At 42.6% G+C, this 22455-nt stretch overlaps 2 protein-coding genes across 5 annotated transcripts; both read right to left on the bottom strand.

The window, feature by feature from the left end:
• Positions 1–860: 860 nt before the first annotated feature.
• Positions 861–6981, bottom strand: apof (apolipoprotein F). 3 transcript variants are annotated; one of them, XM_048256048.1, is made up of 4 exons: positions 6762–6981; positions 5440–5489; positions 5196–5247; positions 861–2924 (listed from the first exon to the last, which is right to left on the bottom strand). In XM_048256048.1, exon 4 carries the CDS (start codon positions 2890–2892, stop codon positions 1510–1512), a length of 1383 nt encoding a protein of 460 aa, XP_048112005.1. In that variant the 5' UTR covers positions 2893–2924; positions 5196–5247; positions 5440–5489; positions 6762–6981; the 3' UTR covers positions 861–1509. The 3 variants fall into 3 exon arrangements, with proteins under 3 accessions (XP_048112005.1, XP_048112004.1, XP_048112003.1); XM_048256047.1 differs by lacking the exon at positions 5440–5489; XM_048256046.1 differs by lacking the exons at positions 5196–5247; positions 5440–5489 and having other exon boundaries at positions 6762–6980.
• Positions 6982–7898: 917 nt separating this feature from the next.
• c1galt1lb (core 1 synthase, glycoprotein-N-acetylgalactosamine 3-beta-galactosyltransferase 1, like b) lies at positions 7899–13986 on the bottom strand. Of its 2 annotated transcripts, XM_048255889.1 has the most exons (6): positions 13882–13986; positions 13520–13640; positions 13401–13425; positions 12989–13193; positions 11136–11800; positions 7899–8653 (listed from the first exon to the last, which is right to left on the bottom strand). In XM_048255889.1, the coding sequence occupies exons 4-6, from the start codon at positions 13167–13169 to the stop codon at positions 8435–8437; spliced, it is 1065 nt and encodes a 354-aa protein (XP_048111846.1). In that variant the 5' UTR covers positions 13170–13193; positions 13401–13425; positions 13520–13640; positions 13882–13986; the 3' UTR covers positions 7899–8434. The 2 variants fall into 2 exon arrangements, with proteins under 2 accessions (XP_048111846.1, XP_048111847.1); XM_048255890.1 differs by lacking the exon at positions 13401–13425.
• Positions 13987–22455: the final 8469 nt, after the last annotated feature.

Raw genomic sequence — 22455 nt, forward strand, 5'->3', positions numbered from 1 at the left:
TGTGTAAACATGGGTTGATACTTATTTTTTCAAACTTGCTTACTAAATTAAACCCTTCTGCACTAGGCTATGTAAAACAAGGTTTATGCCCCCAGGGTTTATAAACTCTAAAACAATTACTCTGACTGTGGTGCAAGCACTCTAAAATGCCATGTCCCTAGTCAGTTTTTTTTTTTTTTTACTTCAGTTGCAAATACAGTATAAGTGATAAAAATCAATGTTTTAGCCTACTATACTTGCAAATAACTATTTCTAATACATTTCACCATGGTATTTGTTAAATTATCCTCTAATACCCTTATTTATAGTGGAAACAAATATATTTGTGTGATTTTGAAGGTATGGGTTAATTTATATGTTAAAAAATATTATTGTGCAGTCACCATGTGATTGGTTGTTGTTCATCATCATAGCTGACCTTAGCCTAATTTGTCCCTCCGCGTTACTGGGTGGTATGATTTCACCATTGGTTTTTCATATCCACCCCATTGCAGTTATTGAGCTGGCCCAATATATTTTTCTCTTAACTTAACATGTCCTTCAGAAAAAAAGATAAAGTCAATGAAAAATGTACTTTTTTTGTGAGGTTTCCGCCCTCAAATTGGAACCATTTGAATGACCCACAGCATTTCAGAATGAACTATGTTGTGATATTGTTGTGACATGCTAACATTTCTGAACAAATCACATTTCCTGAGCAAATTGTGTTTTAAAAGGGAATTCTTTTTTTATATTTTTGTTATAATTTAAGTATTAATGTATGATGATGAAACCCAATGTGTGCCCTCTTTGAAAATGAGTTAGGCCATATTACCTGACTGTATAACTCACTCCTGAGAAGAATAAAAAGAAAGTATAAATGACTAGAAAGCTTTCGTTTTATTAAGATTCACAATCACATGAATTAGACATACAAAACTCAGTTCATGACAAGACCTCTGCACGCCAGACCCTTTGGTGAAGAACTTCATACAGGACAGTCACTGCCATGCACATAAACTGCAAATGCATGTACATAAAGTTGTTCTTCCTATAATGTATGACTATATCTCAGTGCTAACAAACGATCATTATACTCTTTTATGAATGTAACAGGCAAAGAAAAAAAGAATGCAACCCACAAGCAAAATAACATTTTGTATGTCAGCAGACAGATAAACATGCAGAGAACATGCAGGGAAGCACAGTTTCCCAGTTGCAATAATCAGGGACCGTTCAGTCCCTATTTCTGCTGCTCACTCACTTGATATAAAACAGGGGACAAAAGAAACAAAACACATCCTTAAAAAAACAAACATTAAGATTCATATATTGCCAACCTATAGGCAAAAGGGTAATAGTATTCTTTGTCAGTAAATAATATATTTAAACATGATCAAAAAGCAGTTTATTTGTAATATTTGTCATGTCATATTTTTAAATGTATGTGCAATATGTGCAATTTTTTTCATGTTAATATTGCACACATATCGTACATTACATACACACAACATATGTATACAATATGTTTTACTGGATAGTGAAGGTTCCATCCTCCCAGCTCTCCTGATTGACCAGCACATCTTGACCTTGAACTTGACCTTGACCCATCTTGTTCATCAAATACTTCACACTGGCCTTGACCCCAGTCTTCACGCCTGCACCCAGGGCATACCCGGCCACTCCCACTGTCCCTCCGGTGATGGCCATCAGGGCATCAGTGCCCAGGTCCACGGCACTCAGGATGGCCCTCTCGCGGGCGGTGTCTGTGCAGTTGCGTGCTGCATAGTAGACGGCAGTGCCCAGGTTGTAGAGGGTGGAGACGGCTGGCACCCACTCCACCACCGCATACACCTGCTGCTCCTGCTGACTCACACACCGCTGCTGTGCCACCATGGCACTCCGACGCACGCGCGCCAGTCCGAGCCCAACCCCTGGCACACACTGCCTGAGCCAGCACTCTGCCCCAGGGTCTGCATGAGCCGGGAGGACCCGGCTGCCTGCCCTAAGCAAAGCCTGGTACTGCCCATCTGCAGGGTCTCCAGACTGGGCCACACCAATGCACTTGGGCCCCAGGCTCTGGCATAGGTGCTGAGCCTTGTGCAGAGGCCCCCTTTTTCCCACTTTCTGGCCCACTAGTTGAGCGCCTTGCATGCGTAACCACCCAGCACAGCTATCCAAACCTCCGTCTGCCGCAGCGGAGAACCCCTCTGCAGTGCCCACCTTGGCCAGCTGCTGTATATTAAACACCAGGGCATTCAGGTGGCACTCTGCCTGAACCCTGTCGTCGCCTGTGTTTGACTGGGAATTTGAGCCAAGATGCTGGGCATCAGTGTTGTCGTGGAGATCAGTGTTTTCATGCGCTGCACTGGAGCCATTTTGATTAAATGAGTAAGTATCTAGTGATGGCTCAGAGTTGTCACGTGGAGATGCTGAATTGTTGTCGGGGGAAACTGAGTCGTTGAGTGGAGCGTTAAAGTTATTGACTGTGGGCAGAGCTGGGCTGTTCTTCAGCAGCTGCGTGAGTTGTCTGATGAGGGCGTGTGTGTCCTTGCGGCCCAGCACTCTGTAGAGGCCGTGTGTTAGCGCTAGCGCCTCCTCCTGGCAGCCTGCAGACAGCAGCAGTGGCAGCTCAGCCAGGCCTAGCAGCTCCTGTGTGAGTGGACTGTCCCCACGTGGCAAACGCCGCAGAGACGAGCAGCTTACATTGCCACGCAGACGCACGTGGCCATCCACTGAGATGGCGAGGGCGGACAGGACTGATCGTGCATCCTGAGACGAGTGGCCTGGAGCCGGGGCCCCTGCGAGCCTCAGGCTGGGAGGGTGAGGGCCAGAGAGGGTGTGGCCCACGGCGGAATCAGTCAGCAGCAGGATCACCAGCAGCCAGTGAAAGTGGGAGCTCATCATCATCATTACCGCAGGCCGACCTCCACCTAGATGGAAAACTGCAATGACAAAAAAGAAAAACACTTTATTAGAGTTTATTTGGGTGTTAATAGGATGTGTGCACGTGTGTGTCTGTGTGTGTATTATATAAAAATTACTCAGATCAGAGAGCTGTTTCATTTGTTTAAATGTGCCATTTGTAGTTTTTAAATTTCCTTGAATAAATATATTTCTAGGTGAACCATAGTGTATGCTTTATTTCTCCTGTCTGTGTAATGGCCGGTTATGGTCATCAGATGGCGCTCTACTGACAATGATATGTATGTATGCAGGTAGAAGAAGAATAAATAAAAGTAGTCTAGTTGTATCCTGATAGCTATTTCCTTGAATAAACAGAGGTAGAGGAGCAATACAGTCTTTGTGAGTTTACTCTACTAGAGGATGTTTGACACTGAGTTCTTCATTTTAACCTTTGTTGATCTGGGTCCAAAATTAACAGATGTGCATGTACACACGTGCTGTGTACATATTGTATTCTTAATAGTCAAGTAAGTTTCTCTCAGTGTGGGATAATCCATGCCTTAAACACCAAGCTCCTCGTAGGTAAGTTTGTTGACTGAAGTTGAACTGAAGTTACGGAAGTGAGTATTGTGTTAACATGTACAGATCACAGCCATGGTTATAGCAGGACAGCCTTGGAAATGACACAACTCTCCAGAGTTTGTCCTCAACCCATGGATCTGGGAGGATGTGACAGTTGTCTGTGATATGACAATGCACCATCCATATTTTAAAAAGAAGGATGTTGAAATGCCTCTGAGGAGTTTGGCTTTAATTTTTAAAAAAGCTTTTAGTGTATTTGACTGCTTTGCTTGAATCTTTGTTTAAGTCTTTGGGTGAAAGCAACACTAAAAAGCTCCTCTTCAGTATTGTGTTCCTCTAGCAGTGTGGTGAAGGACAAGGCCTTAGGGTTCTCACCAAACATTGGGTCTCATTCACTAACCATTCTTACGAAGAAATTTGTTCTTAAAACCCACTTACACATTTTTTACAAACATTCTGGCATTCACCAATGTTTTCTTTTTCTTAAGTAAGAGCATAATCTACGAGCACTAAGGAGCACTCTTATATGCACATTTGAAAACTGAATTGTTTGTGCAAAATAAATGGTTATTGCATTTTCATCATTTCTGCAAGTATAAAAATATAATTTAAATGACAACTATATATTATATAATTTATGATATGTTTTAATAAAATAAATTCCATTATTTTTTCAAAGCATTCAGGTATTTTAAAATAGATAATACAACAAATAACAATTTTTTACTAACTACTAAATATAATGACTCATTCACAATTCCTGCAGCAGTGCTTTCACTTCAAAACATGTGTCGTATAAGGTAGCCTAAACAAATTGTCTTGCTCATGTAGTGTGTAATACACAGTGATGCCAGTAACGCGTTGAGTTACACAGTTTTAAAAACGAACGTTAAGGGTTGTTTTAAGGACATGTTTGTGCATGCCCATAGCCGGCCACTCTGAAACAGTGAAAGGCAATTCAAAACGAGTCAGAAAGTCGAGACAGGACCCATCGTCAATATTTGGGGCCCATTATCTCCACTTGAGGCAGTGCTCAATATTCAATATCTCAATGGACAGATCCACCAGGATTTAAATCGTATTATCGAATCACCCATTTAATGTAAATGGTGCAGTGAGTGTCAGCCAGAGGCACAGTGCTCCACATCGCCTTAAAATCGAATCACCCTTTTACGTCATTGGAAGGGAGTACCCTGGAAATCCAGAGTTCTCGCGAGAGCACAATTTGAATTTGCTCAGCAAGTCACTCTGGCAATCAGTAGTGATGCTTATTACCCATGCCCTTGGAGCCGAGCTACACCAATCACATCAGCGTGTTTGATGTAAGCGGGCCAAAGAGATGAAGACAGCGCTGCAATGTCAATGTCCGGAATCAGTCAGTAAACATTGGTTGTAGTGTTATCCAACTGCGTGCAGTGATATTTTCAAATGCATGCTTGGTGCCGCCCCTCGAGTTGAGCCATTTTCATTACTCATAGCCAGACCCTAAATCTTTCTAGATTTGGGTCTGGATTTCCAGGCTAGGAAAAGAGAGTGTATTCTTTAATTTGACTGGTTGAGTTTAAAAATGGATAACCTTTCGCCATAGCAGACTACACCTTCTGTGATCTCTGTCTGGCCTCCGTCCATTTAAGCCATTCATCTACACACTTAAGAGGTGGCTCTGTTTATGTGCTTGGCCATAATGGTGTGCTGGCCAGACCCCACATTCTAAGTGTATGTAGTACCTTCATCATCATAACCACTCTGAGAATGCCATTAGACATGCTGGTGCCTCATCTGTAAAATAGAAGACCAAGCATGGCAAGAAGAAAGTAAGAGTCTTTTTATATGTATGTGACAGTCAAATCCTGGCTATATTGGCACAAAGACTGTGAAAATAACTCTGTAACAATCAAAGCAGGTGCCCAAAATATGTTTGAGTATAATTGACTCAAAATAGGTTTGGAATGTTTATACAGTGCTTGTTACCTATTATATCCATCCAATATTTAAAGCCGTATTTAAGTGGTTTCAGCTTGCTGGGTGGATATAGAGAAAATCATGGGCATATAAATCATTACACTTCTGCCCTAACAGCATGTCAGATAAAGATATGTCTAAGATAACAGCATTTCTGTCTTATTTAGGCTTGTTAATTACAGATTTGCTTTGAATTTTGGTTTGTTTGAAAACCACCAAGTCTAAGCAACGTTAGAGACCATGCTTACTTAGTCTATATGGTAACCTACAGGCGTCCCGAAAGCACCACCCATAAAAATGTCCTCACTTACTATATCTGTGGTGAATTACAATTGTTTTACTGATACTAAATAACAGAATTAAGATGAATTCGCCAGATATTGTGATATTGATAGAGATTAAATGATTAAAGGAACCATATGTAAGATTGTGGCCAAAACTGGTACTGCAATCACTTTAAAATGACTGTAGAGCGGTGTTTCCCCTCCACCTCCACCCTGACTCAAGGTTGCCAACCCAGATGCCAAAACACTACTGACTTTGTGATTAGTAGATAGGTGGAGGGTGGCACATCAGGCCAAAACACAACATGACATGACAAAACACAACATCAACATCAGTTGAGGGCTGCAACTTCACTTTTTAAATTACAATATCCTGGACTGACTATTGTTGTCAGTGATATAAGTATTTGAAATGAACATGATTTCTTAATGTCTAGTGACATATCAGGCCCATTTTATGATTAATTGAAATACTTTTCTTACATACGGTTCCTTTAAATATGTGAATACATGAATCTACACAATTAGGAAATGATTAAGAAACATTAGTTCTATGCATTACTAACATTACACTTTAACCACCAATTGTTTACATGGGTCTATTTCATTTTTTTAAAACCCCATATTGAGAAATGCTCTGTCTGAATACATGGTAATGAATCTGCATTCACACATGCACATATGCCATATCCTTATGTTTCTTATTCATTGCAAAGCTAAATTATTCTACAAGGTATACATGAGAAGAATGATCCAGGACATCCACAAATCACTAGGCTATGTTTACAGACAATGTTAACAGATGGCACTGGGAGAAATGTGACATGAATGTGACCACTGGGCTGTATTGAACAAAATCCAATACATGTCACATGCAATACTACTTTTGGATAGTAAGCCTGTAAAATAGCTAATTCCTTTTGTCACTTACATCAGAATTACATTGAATTGTAGATTACAGAAAAAAAAATACAATGAAGACATGAAATCCCTCTACTTTGAAACAGTGAAAATCGACTGAAAAGTAAAAATCATAAGCAATCTTACCTTATGTTCTTCAAACAGCGTAGCTGGCTGGCAGATCTATTCTTCCACTTGCTCTTTCACCCTTTTCTTTTTTTCCCCTCTCCACTCAGCCGCACCACTCCACTTGGGTATCTCTCTTTCACTCTTTTTCTGTTCCCTCTCTTCTTCTTTATGCTCTGTATGTATGTGTTTACTCTCTCTCTTGTCCTCACCACCTCCCCTGTCCCAGCTGAGCTGCTGGTTGGGTGCAGCGGGGTGATATTGATTCACGTGGCATGGGTCACTGTCCTCCTACGCCTGAGTGTTTGCTTGCCCCCTGCTCTGCCCTGCCTCCCTGCTTTCTCTGTGCCGCCCTGCACTGACCCAGATACTCCCGGCTTCCAAATCGCTCGGAGTCCATGACGGGAGAGTGAGAGAAAAAGGAGGCAAAGCGTGAGAGTGAGCCTGAAAGAGAAGGAGAGGAAGGGGGCGGCGTGAGAGTTTTTCCCGGGTGAGGAGTTGAAACAAATCGCAAAGCACTGGTACTGTTAAGGGCATGCAGAGATGCATAGATGCAGATACAGCTGGCTGTGTTTAGAACTCAATTCAAACATCCCACAGTGCTCCAGCTGCACGTCAGGCAGGGAGTCGAGATACCGCGAAACAGGGAACTGCAAATATATGTCAGCTGCACATCATTGCCTCATGCCATAGTGGTATATGAGGATGTTATTCTCACACCAAATCTAATTCCTCAGTCCTCCAATTTTTCAGTCATGCTGAAAATTACACATGCATATTTGTATGAATCAAGTTGACAGCATGTTTCCAATCGCGGTGCAATCTGTTACAACCAGCATTTGACACATTTGTCAAGTCAACACTAACTGGAACTAAGGTCTTGACTCCAGTTCCTTAGCAACATCTTGGGCTTTGAAATACTGAACTGGCTAAGCCAGTTAGACTTCTCATCATGCTTTAGATTTTGAAATCTCAATTGCTTGAACAGCTCCAGGGGAAGAAGGGAAGTCAACTGGCATTTGCAGTAATGATGGGAGACAATAGCTCTATACAAATACTGTAGGTAGACATAACATGACCTTCCACTTTGTCTGTTATCTCAACCAACACCATGATGGATACTCAACACACAACTGAGAGGGCACACACAATCTGGAGTGGGCTGGAGACTGGATTTTATTTCTTTAAAGTGGGTACATAAAATTTGCAAAACAGTCAATCTGTTTTTCAGATCCCTTTTACTCCCAGAGAAGACTTGCAAACAGCACCAATACAATGCTACACAAGTTAAGACACAATCAGACTTTGTCACTGTTGTGATGTTGACATGGGTAGGACTCGTAAAGGAACATACATGAGGTCTTCACACTGACATATGTGCAACACTCTTAACTTATATATTTTTCCACCAAGTCACATTCATCATCAATCGGCATGTAGATCATTTTAATGCGCAACTAAGCACGCTCTAGAGCAATAAAAAACAAAAACAGATCAGAACCCATTCATAATTATTACCAAACATCAATCCATTCTCACAGTCTCGGTCATAACCCAGTCATTCTGGTAAACAAAAAGATACAATGTGCTGGAAGAGTGGTCAGATTTGGCTCCCGTTTGGCCTGACAGTCTTTTACTTAATTACAAAAGAGCAAAAACAGCTTGTGTTGATTGTGAACCTCCTTAAGGCAACTCTATAATTTCCCAGCCCCAGCCTCAGCAGCAGCATTCGGGTGGGAGGCTTTTTGGTCTGCTTCTGCTGGGGCCAGGGACAGCTCTTTGGGGACTGGGGGCAGGTAGCGGTAGCGATAGCCATACGCCCGCAGATGGTAGGTGTAGTACTCCATAAGATACATCATGGTGCCATCCACATAGTGGAAGGAAACAGCCAGATCTGAGCAACACTGTGCCCCCTACACAGCAAGAGAGAGGAAGAAAAAGAGAGGGGATTAAGACATGAATATACATTCTGTTGTAGGTAACATGCACCATGTTTACAGCTTCTTTCTATGTTTGTAAAATATCAATATGCATCATCAATTAAGGAAACTTGTAAGATTGTTTACCCTAAGGTCCCCAACCTTCCAGCGTTCACGCAACTGTATATCAATACAGACATCGACATGCATCATATACAGGCTATGGGGGAGATTTTCTCAAGGTATTTTTAAAAAGAACTATGCAGGTCTGGTTATTCCTTCGCTGTTTCTGGGTTTTCGCTGGATTTGGGCTCGCATTTTTCACGACACAGCTCCCCCTGCAGCTTTGGTAGCAAGTGACTGCTATGCTAAACCCCCACTAGCTAGCGAGCTAGCCATCAAGAAACCAAGCACATACAGGGCTCACAATAAAACGGTCGAGCAAACACATTGTTCAAGAGACTATCAAACCACATTACAAAAACAAAGTTCACCCAAGGGTAGGCTACTTAGAATTTCAACAGCAACAAAACAAAGTCGGGGTCCGTTTTGCAGTCTTCTTCGAAACTACAATTTCGAGGCGCGATTGGATACTTCCTGCCAATCACATCCGGATTTACCCGGTCCGGGTTCAGAAAGTTGCATATTCGGTTTTTCTGCGGAGAAGCGATTGGTGGGTGCTTCATCTCCCCCTAACAACCCAGAAAGTGTTCCTGCATAATTAAGGTAATTTTTCCTAAAATTGTTGCATAGGGCTTCTTTAACTAAGCTTGTGCTGAGCTTCTATACATGGTCATCAATGACGTAAGTCATCTGAAAAGAAAGATAAACATTTGATAAGATTATTATATTGGTGTTCCCAAGCTCACTGACACACCTAGTCACTTTTTTCTTGTCAGAGTAGGCGAGTGTGTGGCATTACCCAGACCTCATAACCAACTCTGAGAGGTTAAAGTGTAATTCCAGCGAAAATAGACCCAATGATGTTTTTTTGTATTAAAACACATCAAATAAGCTGTGGAGACAATATTTTTCATTGATCAACCACTACAGAGCTTGGCACGGTATATATATATTATAGCCCCAAATCGCAAACAGTGGATTAGCTAAGGGCCATGAGCGAAACACTTCCCAAATAGCATTTTTTTAACCAGTAATATTGTTCAAAACAGCATCAAACCTTGTCGTCAGTAGCTTGCTCAGGGTCCCTACATTTAAAACGAAGAACCAACAATGTAGTTAACGAACCCGGAGTTTATTACAAAAGACTGTTAATCTCACAGAAGAAGGAGATCTTACTGTAGTGGTTGATCAACGAAAAATACTGTCTCCACGGCTGGAATTACACTTTAAGGCCCATCTTCTGACTGTTCATTATTCTATCTTAAGTTTCAAAGATAGGATTATACCCATCTTCCTTTTACAGAAGCATTTCCTAAACTCATAGCTGTGTCTTCTCATACATTATCACCCTATTTTATCACATATCCTAACTGTAAATTTGATTTTGCAATTGGCAGTCGTCTTGTTATGCCTGTATCTGTGAGACAGCTCGAGATGGACAAGCCATAATATCTATGTGGCTCTATGTGGACAGGAGAAATTTGAACGAATGAAAGCACATTGTAGAACACCGGGCTACTTTGATGTATTATTAGAAATAAAAACATGATAATGTAATACCAAAAAAATCCTTAATGCCACCCCAAACTGAGACAGCACAGGATTTCCGATTAACATTAATTACATTAATTTCTGTAATAAAGCCCCACACCAGGACAGTAAGTGAGCCATAGGGAGGGCCATGGAACAGGTATGACTCCAAACCTGGCAACGGCTGATGTGTGGTAACTCTACTGGCACACAGTGGCAGTGTCTAAAAACTGTATAATAAAAAATAATAATAATTAAATTATTAAATCAGATTCATGTAAAATATTAGGTTTTACAAACATTACACTGTATACAATACCAGTAGCAACTGAGGTGACAAAAGTGGAAGATGAGTTTTGGGACAACCTCAATGTCTTTCTTTCTGTGTTAATTCACAATGTTATTAGGTTGTCGATCCCTTGCAGCCTTGTTCTAGAACATTTTAAACATTATATCTCTTAGTTATGTCTCTTAAATGCCCTTTCATGTTTGTAGTTATCTTGTTTAGATTACTGTGTGACATTGGAAGTGTCTGACCTCTCTAAACAATGTACATACTGAGATATTTTTGAAAAATCTAATTATGAGCTGCTAATCTTGTATAACCAGCCAACCAGACTCACAAGTGTGGGTTGAAAAGAACACACAGGAGTGTAAGGTCTTCTCAACATTATTTCCAGACAACTGAAGAACTAAGCTACCATCCCACACCACCATACTATCACCTCCATGTAAAACTGGAAGAACCTCTAAATAGCATTTAAAAAGACAAGACCAACCTCATAATGTGGTTGCACCTGTAATCCAAAGATGACTGACTCACCTCCACGATTGGGTAGTAGCAGTAATTCCAATACCAGAAGCTCTTGGGAAACTTCCCTGTGAGGTGCTGGTCGGGCACAAATGGGTGAAAAGTCTCTCGGTGCAGGGTGTCCCTGGAGTCCCCTGCCTGCACCCCCATCTTCTCCATACACTGGCCCATGGCCAGGTCCTCCACGGATGAGGTGTGCGTGCACACTTTGGTGCGGAAGCCCTCCACGTAGCGCCGCAGGGCCTCCTTGCTTAGCACGTAGCCGGCACCTCCGCTCATGTAGCCCTGCTTCACGTAGGGCTTGAACCGACGGCCAAAGTAAATGGGCTCGTCGGGCGAGTAGTTGGCCAGCAACCAGCGCAGGTTGTCCACGACTACGTAAGTGTCGTCATCGGCCTTATAAAACCAGTCTGCATCGTTGCCGTGCTTTTCCAGCACGTAGTGGAAGGCGCGGATGGTCTTCCAATAGAGCTGGTCGCGGCCTTCCTTGGTGTCCAGTCCCACGGCAGGAAAGTCTGGGTCGTCCACCGAGCTCATGAAGAGGAGGATGTTACAGTGGCGGCTCCAAGTGTTCTTCACATGACGTGCTTTCTTCTGCAGGTTGGCAGGGCCAGTCATCACCCAGCACAGAACTCGCACACGCTTATACAAGGAGTCGGCTACCGCCCCATCCTCTCCTACAGTCCAGAGAATGAAGACACAGAAGAGACAGTTGTGATTGGAGAGGTGTGGTTAGTTAATGCTCAACTAAGAACATCATGAGTTGTTTTACTGCGTCTTGCATACAAAAGCACCAGCCACCAGTTTACTGTACATAACATCATAACACTGTCTAGATCATATCAGTCAGAAGTCAAAAACATAACGTGCCACCATCAACTAACTGTGTCTGTCCATTTTGTATGAACATTAAGTAACATTCCTATTTAGTAAATATGAGTTGGCTTCTTTCTGTAATACTGTTGCAGATTTCATTTGCCTGTTACCAGCATAATTGTAACCAAGACCAAACTAAGCTCTGCCTTTTATGTCCTGTGCCTATTTTCTTTATCCATATGCGTTCACTTCTGGCACCTTGGATACCAAAATGGCAACTATAACTATTTAATGTCTTTAGAGCGTCCAAGACATCAGAGGTGCCTAATGTTGAGTTACTCCTGTCTAGATTGTGAAGGTTAATGTTAAATGTTATTGAGAATGTTGAACAAATATTCCAATTGTCTATTGTAAGAGCCTGTTTCGACGTTAACTGACAGTCAAATCAACCCAAACTCGTCAATCATTCCGTAATTTATCATTCAATCCATAAAACTTGGCTGGGGGTCACAATTTACTCAGGTGACATATTATATTGCACTTCCATAAACATGGTCAATTGGTGGTGAGTTTAAGAGTTTTCACGGTCTGACAACGGGGGCAGCCGTGGTTAGCGCTTCGGACTTGTAACCGGAGGGTTGCCGGTTCGAACCCCGACCAGTAGGCACGGCTGCAGTGCCCTTGAGCAAGGCACCTAACCCCTCACTGCTCCCCAAGCGCCGCTGTTGTTGCAGGCAGCTCACTGCACCGGGATTAGTGTGTGCTTCACTTCACTGTGTGCAGAGTGTGTTTCACTAATTCACAGATTGGGATAAATGCAGAGATTTCCCTCACGGGATCAAAAGAGTATACATACTTATACCTAACCTTGTGTCAATAATGTAAGTACTTCATCCTGGTTTACAGGAAACAGTGCAGTTACTTGCAAACTGAGTTCTCTGATTGAACTTCAGATTTATAAAGTATTATGGAGTATTTGATTTCACTCCAGTTAAATGTGTAATGTAACCAAATACTCCTATTACAGTTGGAGTTTATAACGTTCTTACCTGTATGATGTGGGTGGTTGAGATTGAAAAGTGCCGACTGATTCTTCAACCAGTTTCGTTCCTCTGGCTGTCTTATGGATGCCTTGCGTTCAAACCACACCTGTTGAAGGAACACGTAGAGCGTGCACGTTCCGACCAGGAAGCCCACGGTAAAAGCACCCCTGGAGCTCATAAACTTCATTTTTTTCAGTTTACGTTATGGGCTCTGTAGAGAAGGTAACAAGTAAGGATATGTTACAGAGCAACCTTAACAATGAGACAGAGCAACCATCAACCATTGACATTTATTCGGACAAACTTGCCGACCCCACTGAAGAACTTAAGCACCACGTGTAAATCCTAGATATTGCAATTAGACTTTGTATGCTAAAATGAGTTATAGGCTAATGTATAAACGAAAATCAGCACGTACCTGTCAATTCTAAAAAGTGGCTCACCTAAAAAAACAAGTAGCATAACACCACAATGATGATAATTTCACAGCACTTTATATTTCGTTAGATAATAATTATGCAAAATAACGTCACTTACGGTTAAACTTCATTTCGAATCCAGCTCGAAAACATTGGCTAGCCAGCTAGGACCCTCGCATGACAGCTGTCGTTAGGCTAACGAGTCTTCCATGACAGCAGAGGAAGACTCCAACATCTAACTATTAGAAAAATGCACAGGATAGCATTAGTGTCATGAAAATCTAGACATAACTTGAACAAAGTTACCTTAGTATATAACCATTTAGCTATAGCTATCTAACAAGTATGCTAGCCGATGTTAATGTCTTTCCCCTAGACTGTGGTCCGCTTCTTGTATGATTTAACTATGAACACATATAGCTAGCAAAGTGCATACGTAAGTAACTCTGTCTTCTGATGTAGCTCAGAGAGTAAAATCACCTGTATCGTGTGCACGAACTTCTCTTCATTTGAACTTCCTTCTGATTATGTGTATCTTTGACCAGGAAATGCCTAGCCTACAACATTTTTACGCGAAACATCGGCTGTGGATATGCCACTTGATTGGAAGATGCAGCTGCCAATTTTATGTGCGAGCCCGCCTTTAAATTTGCTAGGTTTTGATTGGTCTGTGGCTTTTCCAGCGCACGTAACCACAAGTAAAGAGCCAAGGCCGTGCTAACCCAATGCCAACCTAATGAATAATTCATTATGAAAAAATACAGGTTTCTCTGTAGTAGTATTCCAAACCGCAGGTTCAGCAACATTTTGAGAAACGCCTCTCAACTAATCTGTTCAACGTTTGTTTGTTTGTGGTTGGGCTCAAATAAGACCTAATTTCCGCGCTGCGGTCAAGAGCGGCATTGGGAATAATGCCACTTAGGGAAAGCATTTTTTCGCCAATCTGCGAAACGCAGAGAGCCTATCAAGTTTGGGGTGGCCGTGGGTCTGGGCGAAAGTAATGAAAACATTTTTTCTACCAATATTAGCTTTTGAGATGTCTAACCAGGGGTTTTTAGGGGTGCTGAATCTATCTTTGAGTAAAAATGACTCCAAGCCCATAAACAATCCATAACAAGTGGTTTTATTGAACAATTACAAAACAAAACTTCCTTAATCAGTTTAAAATGTAACAAACCTCCTCCCTCAACTCCCCTACCCTCACTCCTGTTATCATCTGGCTGGTTGATGTTCTGACAAGCAGAAATACACTTGACTCCTTGTTTTTTTACAGCACCTGCAGTGTCAGATCGCCTGCACAGTTGCAGCTGACAAACTTCAGAAGGTAGTTCGGTGCAATGGGATCTGGTGTAGGGAGTAGGCGACTGGTGAATAACCCTGTTCTCCTTGTTTCTGTCCACACTCAATGAAATCTAGTAATGTAGCAGTAGCCAATCTCTGGTCTGGAGATATGCCCGCAGAGAATGCTGTGCTGTAGTCAGGTAAGGCTTGATAGTTATGTTGTCCTCATGAGTTTTACATTTTGTTGCTCACTGTCCACCCTCCACATTGGACACTTTTTTTACACACACACACACACACTTATACCTTGTGGTCACTTATACCTTTTCTTAATGTGACCCGGGGCCAACACCAGCCCCGAAATTACAATGACCCGACTACGCCACCCAGAGGGACAAAAAAAAGGGAGGAAATCTCACCTGACAGTTCTAAACTAACAAGTTGGTAAGTAGCCTAAAACAGAAGAGAGCAGAGATCAGATTCTCAAGTTCAGTACTTTATTGACCTTTAGTGGGACAATAAGCTGGGGAAGGAAGCCAATTAGTAAAAATATATATTTTATTACAGGTCCAATAAATATGTAACAATAAATTGAGCTATGATATCATATCAACATGGGCGTAGATTTAGGGTGGGACGCTAAGGACTAGTCCTAATCAATATTTTAAGATGACAAAATTGTCCCCACCAATATTTTAGCGAACTTATTTGTGCTGCTGATCATTCCGACAGCCAGCACAACAGTAGGCCTACAAGAAACGTCGTCATATGATTTGCTGAAAAACAGAGGGGGAGAGGAAAGGAAGGGTTATCTGACAAGCACGCTACAGTAGGCCTACACGCACGAGAGTGTCAAAGCACAGGCTACTGTAGGCTACTTGTTTGCACCGGCAGTCAACGAGCGGGTGTGTCAACGACAACGGTAAGTTAGGGCTGTCTGTCAATACATACAGACGTAGCCTATGCCAAAAAGGTCAGAGTAAAACATTGTGATATTCCCTTTGCCCTTCAGCATGTACATATTTCCCCCTTTTTTGTGGTTTGTAGATCAGCTGCCACCCAAAAATACGAAGCTTTTTCATTGCAGTCTAGGCAAAATAATTAGCCATACAAATTGGCAACTGGTGACCAGGCTTTCAAATGCGGATTTTACTGAGTAAAATAGCATTAGCTGTTAGGATATTACCCAGGATATTGTCACAGCTAACCTAGCTTCTGTAATCTTTCAACCAAAGTTAGGAGTCATGTTGAAGAAGGGTGCGCCCCACGGACAGTCACATAGGCTGTAAGTCATCACTGACTGTTAGGCTAATTGGGCTACCAATCCTGCAGTCGCAATAAACAATGGATCCGAGACATTTTCCTGTTCCTATATTCTGTTTATGTAGGCTAATGTATTTGTGAATGTAGCCTGCACAATGCAAAGAAATAAAAGATAAACTGGTGCATTTCCATACTCATAGAAATGAACATTGCGAAACACTATCTGTTCTATGATCTCATCCCAGAAAGATTTTCTTTGACTTGTTAGTTTTTTGAACATTTTTTTTTATCTAATGACATAGCAAACATGATTAATTTAATCCACATATCCTTGCACTTGCGAAACTATTTTTCAGCATTCACATTCCTCTTAAAGTGACAGGCACTCAATTAGATTTACACACCAAATGTGATGATAGACAAGTGTAGCCTAATAATTTAAATATCAATATGATGTAATCAAATTACTAAATATGTTTAGCTATTAGTAATCATGCAGATCATAAAATACTATAATTATCAATATACATTTATAGTTTATATGAATTCCAAAATATGAAAAAGAAACCTATGACAACCACTTTCTATGTGTGTGTGTGTGTGGAGGGTCAATCAAATTCTATGATTGCCACTGATGTGAATGATCTCACAAATCACACAAACCAAATAAAATGTAAAAAAATCGCAATAGTATAGAAATCGAGATTCTTCACTTGCTATTGGTATTGAAACAATAATGTTGGTATCGTGACAACAGGAGTTGTGGATGTGTCCCCACCAAAGCTGAGACCAAACCTACGCCCTTGTTTGGGTCGCCAGCATAGTGACAATTTATGTTGTGTAATATAGGCCTAGCATAGGGCCTACGTTATATAGCTTATATAGTTTGTTAATGTCGTGTATTGCACACTAATTATCTCATTATCTCATTACCAATCATAGATGGCAAAACCACAAAACTAATGCCTTTTAGTTATTTTCTGTGTTCAGAACACCACAGCTCCTCCCCTGTAAAATCTAAACTTCATTTTTTTTTTTTCTTCGGATTTTCGAATTCCCAAGTATTCTCTGATATACATTTTCTTTCTTTAAACCCATAACCATGTACAGTATTTCTTTAACAAGTAACCACACAGCTCTTACATTTCAGTCTTTTTTTTTTTTTTTTTTTTTTACAACACATGCATTTTCAGTTACAGGTTCAGTCTGTCAGGAGGACGTCTGTTTCTCACTGGACGAGTGTTCTGTTCCACAACCGGCAATGGTGGTGGTACTATTGGTTGTTCTTCCACATTGTGTGGTACAGATGGTTGTTCCAAATCCTTGTCTGCATTAAACTCATCAATGTCCCAACCAGTTTCATCACAAGAGTCCATTTGAGTCGACTGAGTTGGATTTCCCTTGATACCCAACATCTGGTTTACATGTCTTTTCACACAGTTTCCATTTACTTCAACACTGTAAGTTACAGGACCCAACACTTCACGTATAACTCCATTCAACCATTTCCCCCCTCCCCTGTAATTCTTTACTAACACCTGTTAACCAACCTTGAAAGACCTGACACGAGGAAGGTTTGGCTCTGCTTCACTATGCATTCTCTGAGAGAACTGGGGTTTGATAAGTGACAACCTGGTTCGAACTTGTCTTCTCAGAAAAAGCACAGCTGGAGACTTCCCTGTCTTAGTATGGGGTGTGTTTCTGTATCCTAACAGAAAATTTGCTACACAGTGCTCAAGTGACATACCACCAATAGCGCGATTCTTGGCTAGCGATTTCTTGAGATTTTGCACTAATCTTTCCGCTAAACCATTACTTGCAGGATGGTATGCAGGCGATTTGATGTGTTTTACTCCATTTCTAGTGAGAAATGACTCAAACTCGATATGAACTGAGGTCCGTTATCTGTTACAACTTCTTTTGGTAACCCATAAGCTGCAAACAAATGTCTCAGTGCTTCTATTGTTTTAGCTGATGTGGTAGTGTGCATGGGAATGATATCTGGCCATCTAGCATATGCATCCATCACTACCAAGAACATCTGCTTGTGGTCCTCAGCAAAATCAAGGTGAATTATCTCCCATGGACTTTTGAAGCCCATTTCCATGTATGTACTGGTGCAGTAGCAGGCATACTACGCTGCTGCTGGCAAATAGTACACTCACTAACTTCACATTCGATACTCTCATCTAATGTAGGCCACTTCTGGCTAGGGATTTCATCTTAACTATCCCCCAGTGGTGCTCATGCAATTCAGATAGTAACCTATCTCTCAATTTCTCAGGAACTACCACTCGTAAACCCCACAAAAGGCAATCATCTTCTATGGTCAGCTCAAATTTTCTCCGAAAATAAGGCTTCAATGATTCATCGTATACGTGCTTAGGCCAGCCTGTCAACACTAACTGCTTTACCACCTTCAACACAGGATCTCTGTCTGTTTCTTTGGCTATTTCTCTAGCAGTAAGAGGTAAGTCTTCCAGGTAAGACACTCTGTACACTGGGTTTGACACCACATCCCCACTAGGCTTTACAGGTAACCTTGATAAGGCATCAGCATTGCTATGCTGCTCTGACCTTTTGTACTGGATTTCATAAGTATATGCTGCTAGAATTAGAGCCCACCTTTGCAGTCTAGCGGCAGCCAGTATAGGCACACCTGTTTTAGGCCCTAAAATTTTCAACAATGGCTTATGGTCAGACAATAAGAGGAACTTCCTACCATAAAGGTACTCATGAAACTTCATCACTCCAAATATCAGACCAAGTGCCTCCTTCTCGATTTGAGAGTAATTCTGCTCTGTTTTTGTCAACATATGTGATGAAAATGCAATCGGTCTCTCGTTTCCATCTTTCATTTTGTGACTTATTACAGCACCAACTCCATAAGGAGATGCATCACAGGCCAAAATGAGAGGTAACTCGGAGTCATAATGTACTAACAATTTATCAGACTGAAAAGATTTCTTTGCACTATCAAAAGCACTCTGACAGTTCTCTGACCATACCCAAGTTGCATCTTTATGCAGCAATGCTGTCATTGGCTGAATCAGGGTAGGTTAGAGATGAACTTCCCATAATAGTTTAACAGAGCTAAGAAGGACCTGAGTTCAGTTACATTTTTCGGAACAGGAGCCTTTTGTATAGCATCTGTCTGAATGAATTCACATGAATTCACATTTCTCTCTTTTTACCCTGAGATTGTAACTTTCTAGTCTCCTAAGAACCTCTTCTAAGTTAGCCAGATGACTTTCTGTATCCTTTCCAGTCAGCAATATATCATCTAAGTAGCAGATGACACCATCCATTCCCTGAAGAATTTGATCCATTATTTTTTGAAAAATTGCAGGGGCACTAGCAACTCCATAGGGTAACCTATTGTAATAATACAACCCTTTGTGCGTATTAATTGTGAGGTAACGTCTCGAGTTTTCCTCTAACTGGACTTGCTGATAAGCTTGTGATAAGTCTAATTTGCTAAATTTCTGACCTCCTGCTAATTTAGTAAATAGATCTTGGGTTCTGGGTAGTGCATACTGTTCCACATTCAACCATGGATTGATGGTGACCTTGTAGTCCCCACATATTCTTACACTATCATCCTTTTTAGGCACACACACTATAGGAGCAGCCCACTCACTGTAGTTAGTAGGTGAAATGACCCCTTCAGCTTCCAATTTTGCCAATTCTCTCTCTACAGATTCTCTTAGTGCGTAAGGCACGTTTCTAGGCTTACAGAATTTCGGCACAGCATCAGTAGTTACATATAACTTTGCTTCAATGCCCTTTAGCTTACCTAGCTCAGGTTTGAACACGGATGCATGTCTGGTACACACATCCTCTACTGTTTCTGGAGACACTCTATTGACTCTTGACCAGTCTAGCTTTAACTGGCTGATCCAGTCTCTACCCATCAGTGCAGGACCTTTTCCTTTCACTACCAGCAATTCTAGCTTTTCAGTGCGTTCCTTGCATTTCACTTTTGCTGTGAATTTGCCTATCAGTTGCAATGATTCTTGACTGTAGGTTTTAAGCACACAATTTGCTGCGTTAAGTTTCACTGACTTAAACCTGCGTTTGTACAGACTTTCAGATATCACTGACACTACTGCGCCAGTGTCTACCTCCATTTTTACTCTGGTACCATTTACACTGACATAGACATAGTATGGTTTCACAATTTCACCTTTACCCGAGTCCATTGCAAAGAGATTTGTCCCTCCACAGTCCAACATCTGGCCAGTGTCAATGTTCTGCACATCGTCCAGCATGCACCTTGACGGCACACAACTGCTGTCTTCTTGGTCATCATGGAGCTGAGGTTTGATGTGACCTCGACCTGCCTGTAGCTCGTGAGCGTCGCCATACTCATTGTGCTGGGGAGCGTTGCAAACGTGGCTTGCCTGCTGCTTGAGAACGTTGGAACTCCCTGTCTCACGCTTGAGAGCGTTGCAACATCTATGTTCAGTTTCCAAATGCATGGCCCCTTTTGTAGATCTTCCACTGCCACCTTCCTTGCATGAGCGGCATGCTTTTGCGATGTGTCCACGTTTCTCACACTCGTGGCACCCTGTTTCCTTGAATCTACATTCATCTGGTCTGTGGCCTTTTCCACTGCAACGATAGCAGGACTTTCCACTAGCTGTAGGCTTTTCCGTAGCCTCTCTGTACTTTATTTTAGCTTTCTTATCAACCACATTAGCTTTGTAGGATTTCTGTGAAAACTGCTGCGCACTGCCTTTTGTTACTTCAAATGCAAGCCCCATTTCGACTGCAAGCGGCAACGTTAAGTCTTTAGTGTGAGCTGTATTGAGCATCTCTCAGCTCAGTGCTCTTAACTCCACAGACAAATCGATCACGCAGTGCCTCGTCTAGAAATGTCCCAAATTTGCATGTGGCTGCTAGCTTTCTCAAACTTGCAATGTACTCACTTATTGTCTCGTTTTCCTTTTGACCTCGTCCGTGAAACTTGCATCTTTCAGCAATGAAGTTGGTTTTCGGAACGTAATGCCTCTGTAGCAGTTCCACCAGCTCTTCATAGGTTTTCTCAGATGGCTTAGCCGGCGCACACAAGTCCATTAGCAAGCTATGCGACCTCTTGCCTACCAATGTAAGAAACACCGCCTTGGTTTTCTCCTCTCTGGTATCCAAGCCATTTTCTGCAAAGTACTGCTCAAGTCGTTGGCGATAACTATCAAAACTTTCCTCACTTTCTTCGAAGTGGAAATCTTCTGGTTTTCCAAACGCCATTTTCTGTTCGACAGTCCTTCCACTCACCGAACGTCTCTGTGTTTCTATTTGCTCTTCACCCACCTCGCTGGAGTCGCTTGACATGCTAACCATACTGCATATTCCATCCCAGGGATAGCTGAATTGACCACCTAAACCATATATTTTCTTACTCGGGACGTACCCGCAGGCCACCCGCTCATCTTCGGGACTTTGTAATGTAAGCTGGGGTCATGGGGACATGGGACCCGCTTAGGGGGGGGCTATGTAGCGTGGCTCGGACATGCTGACAGGGAAATGTGTGGCTAAGTGCCCTCGGTAGATCAGCAGCTGATAGGCTTTCGGCAGGCAGCTCGGTACTGGCTACTGCAGCGCCTCGTGTTGTTGTATCTTCTCCAACAGCGTGCAGGTCCACAGTCGCTCTGCTTATGCGAAGTTGAGCTTCCTTCACATTCACTGTGGCCCCCCACCGAGTCAGTAAGTCCAGGCCGATGATGCCGTCATCTTGTATATCAGCCAACCAGAAGGGGTGTTGGACAGTGCGACCAGCGATGGCAACGGTCATGGCTTTTCTTCCTTTCATGGGTGCCCGTTCTCCCGTCACTGTGGCAATCTGTGTCTGTGTGGCTACCCAGCCAGGTGGTGTTGACAGTTCGGTGCCGGGTAACACACCCGGTTGGATGATTGAAATGGTCGAGCCAGTGTCCACTAATGCCCGCACGAGTACTCCATCAACGTCACAGTCCACATACAGTCCATGCGCGTGGCCAAGGCGTCCCAGTCTTTGTCGGTCAGGAGGGAAGTTGATTGTCGAGGGCAGCGGTCCTCCCACTGGGCCACCCTCTATTGGTTTGACGCTGGCTGTGGAGGTGCTTTCCGCGGGGTGGGCGCAGGGCATTCCCGGGCTATGTGCCCGAGCTCCCCGCAACGGTAGCAGCCCTCATCCCGTTTCCTCAGCTGTCCGGAACTTCGCCGTGGATATCGTCGGGCGTTGATCGTCGCCACCTGGTGCGTCTCCATAAGCTCCTGCTCGCCGGGCTCCATGTTCACCTCCACCTGCCGTACATGCTGCCTATTGGCGCATAGGACATGCTCAACATGCTCCGCCTCGTCCAGCGCTGTCGTCAGAGAGCGGGAGAAGCTTAGGCGGATGTGCTCCCGAAGCCGTTCTGGGCGCAGGCCCCGCACAAATGTCTGTAACACTAGCTCCTCTTGTTCAGCACCGGCAAAACTTGCATATCCTCTTCTTCGCAAGAAAGCCTCAGGTCCGGCCGCTATGCC

Source organism: Alosa alosa, chromosome 10 (genome assembly GCF_017589495.1).
Source record: "Alosa alosa isolate M-15738 ecotype Scorff River chromosome 10, AALO_Geno_1.1, whole genome shotgun sequence".
In the NCBI taxonomy this organism is placed as follows: Eukaryota; Metazoa; Chordata; class Actinopteri; order Clupeiformes; family Clupeidae; genus Alosa; species Alosa alosa.

Coding starts and splice junctions, on each gene's coding strand:
- apof (XM_048256047.1), bottom strand. CDS start 2,892: ATGATGATGATGAGCTCCCACTTTCACTGGCTGCTGGTGATCCTGCTG.
- c1galt1lb (XM_048255890.1), bottom strand. CDS start 13,169: ATGAAGTTTATGAGCTCCAGGGGTGCTTTTACCGTGGGCTTCCTGGTC. Junction 11,801..12,988: donor CAACCACCCACATCATACAG/GTAAGAACGTTA, acceptor TCTGGACTGTAG/GAGAGGATGGGGCGGTAGCC. Junction 8,654..11,135: donor GCTACTACCCAATCGTGGAG/GTGAGTCAGTCA, acceptor CTTGCTGTGTAG/GGGGCACAGTGTTGCTCAGA.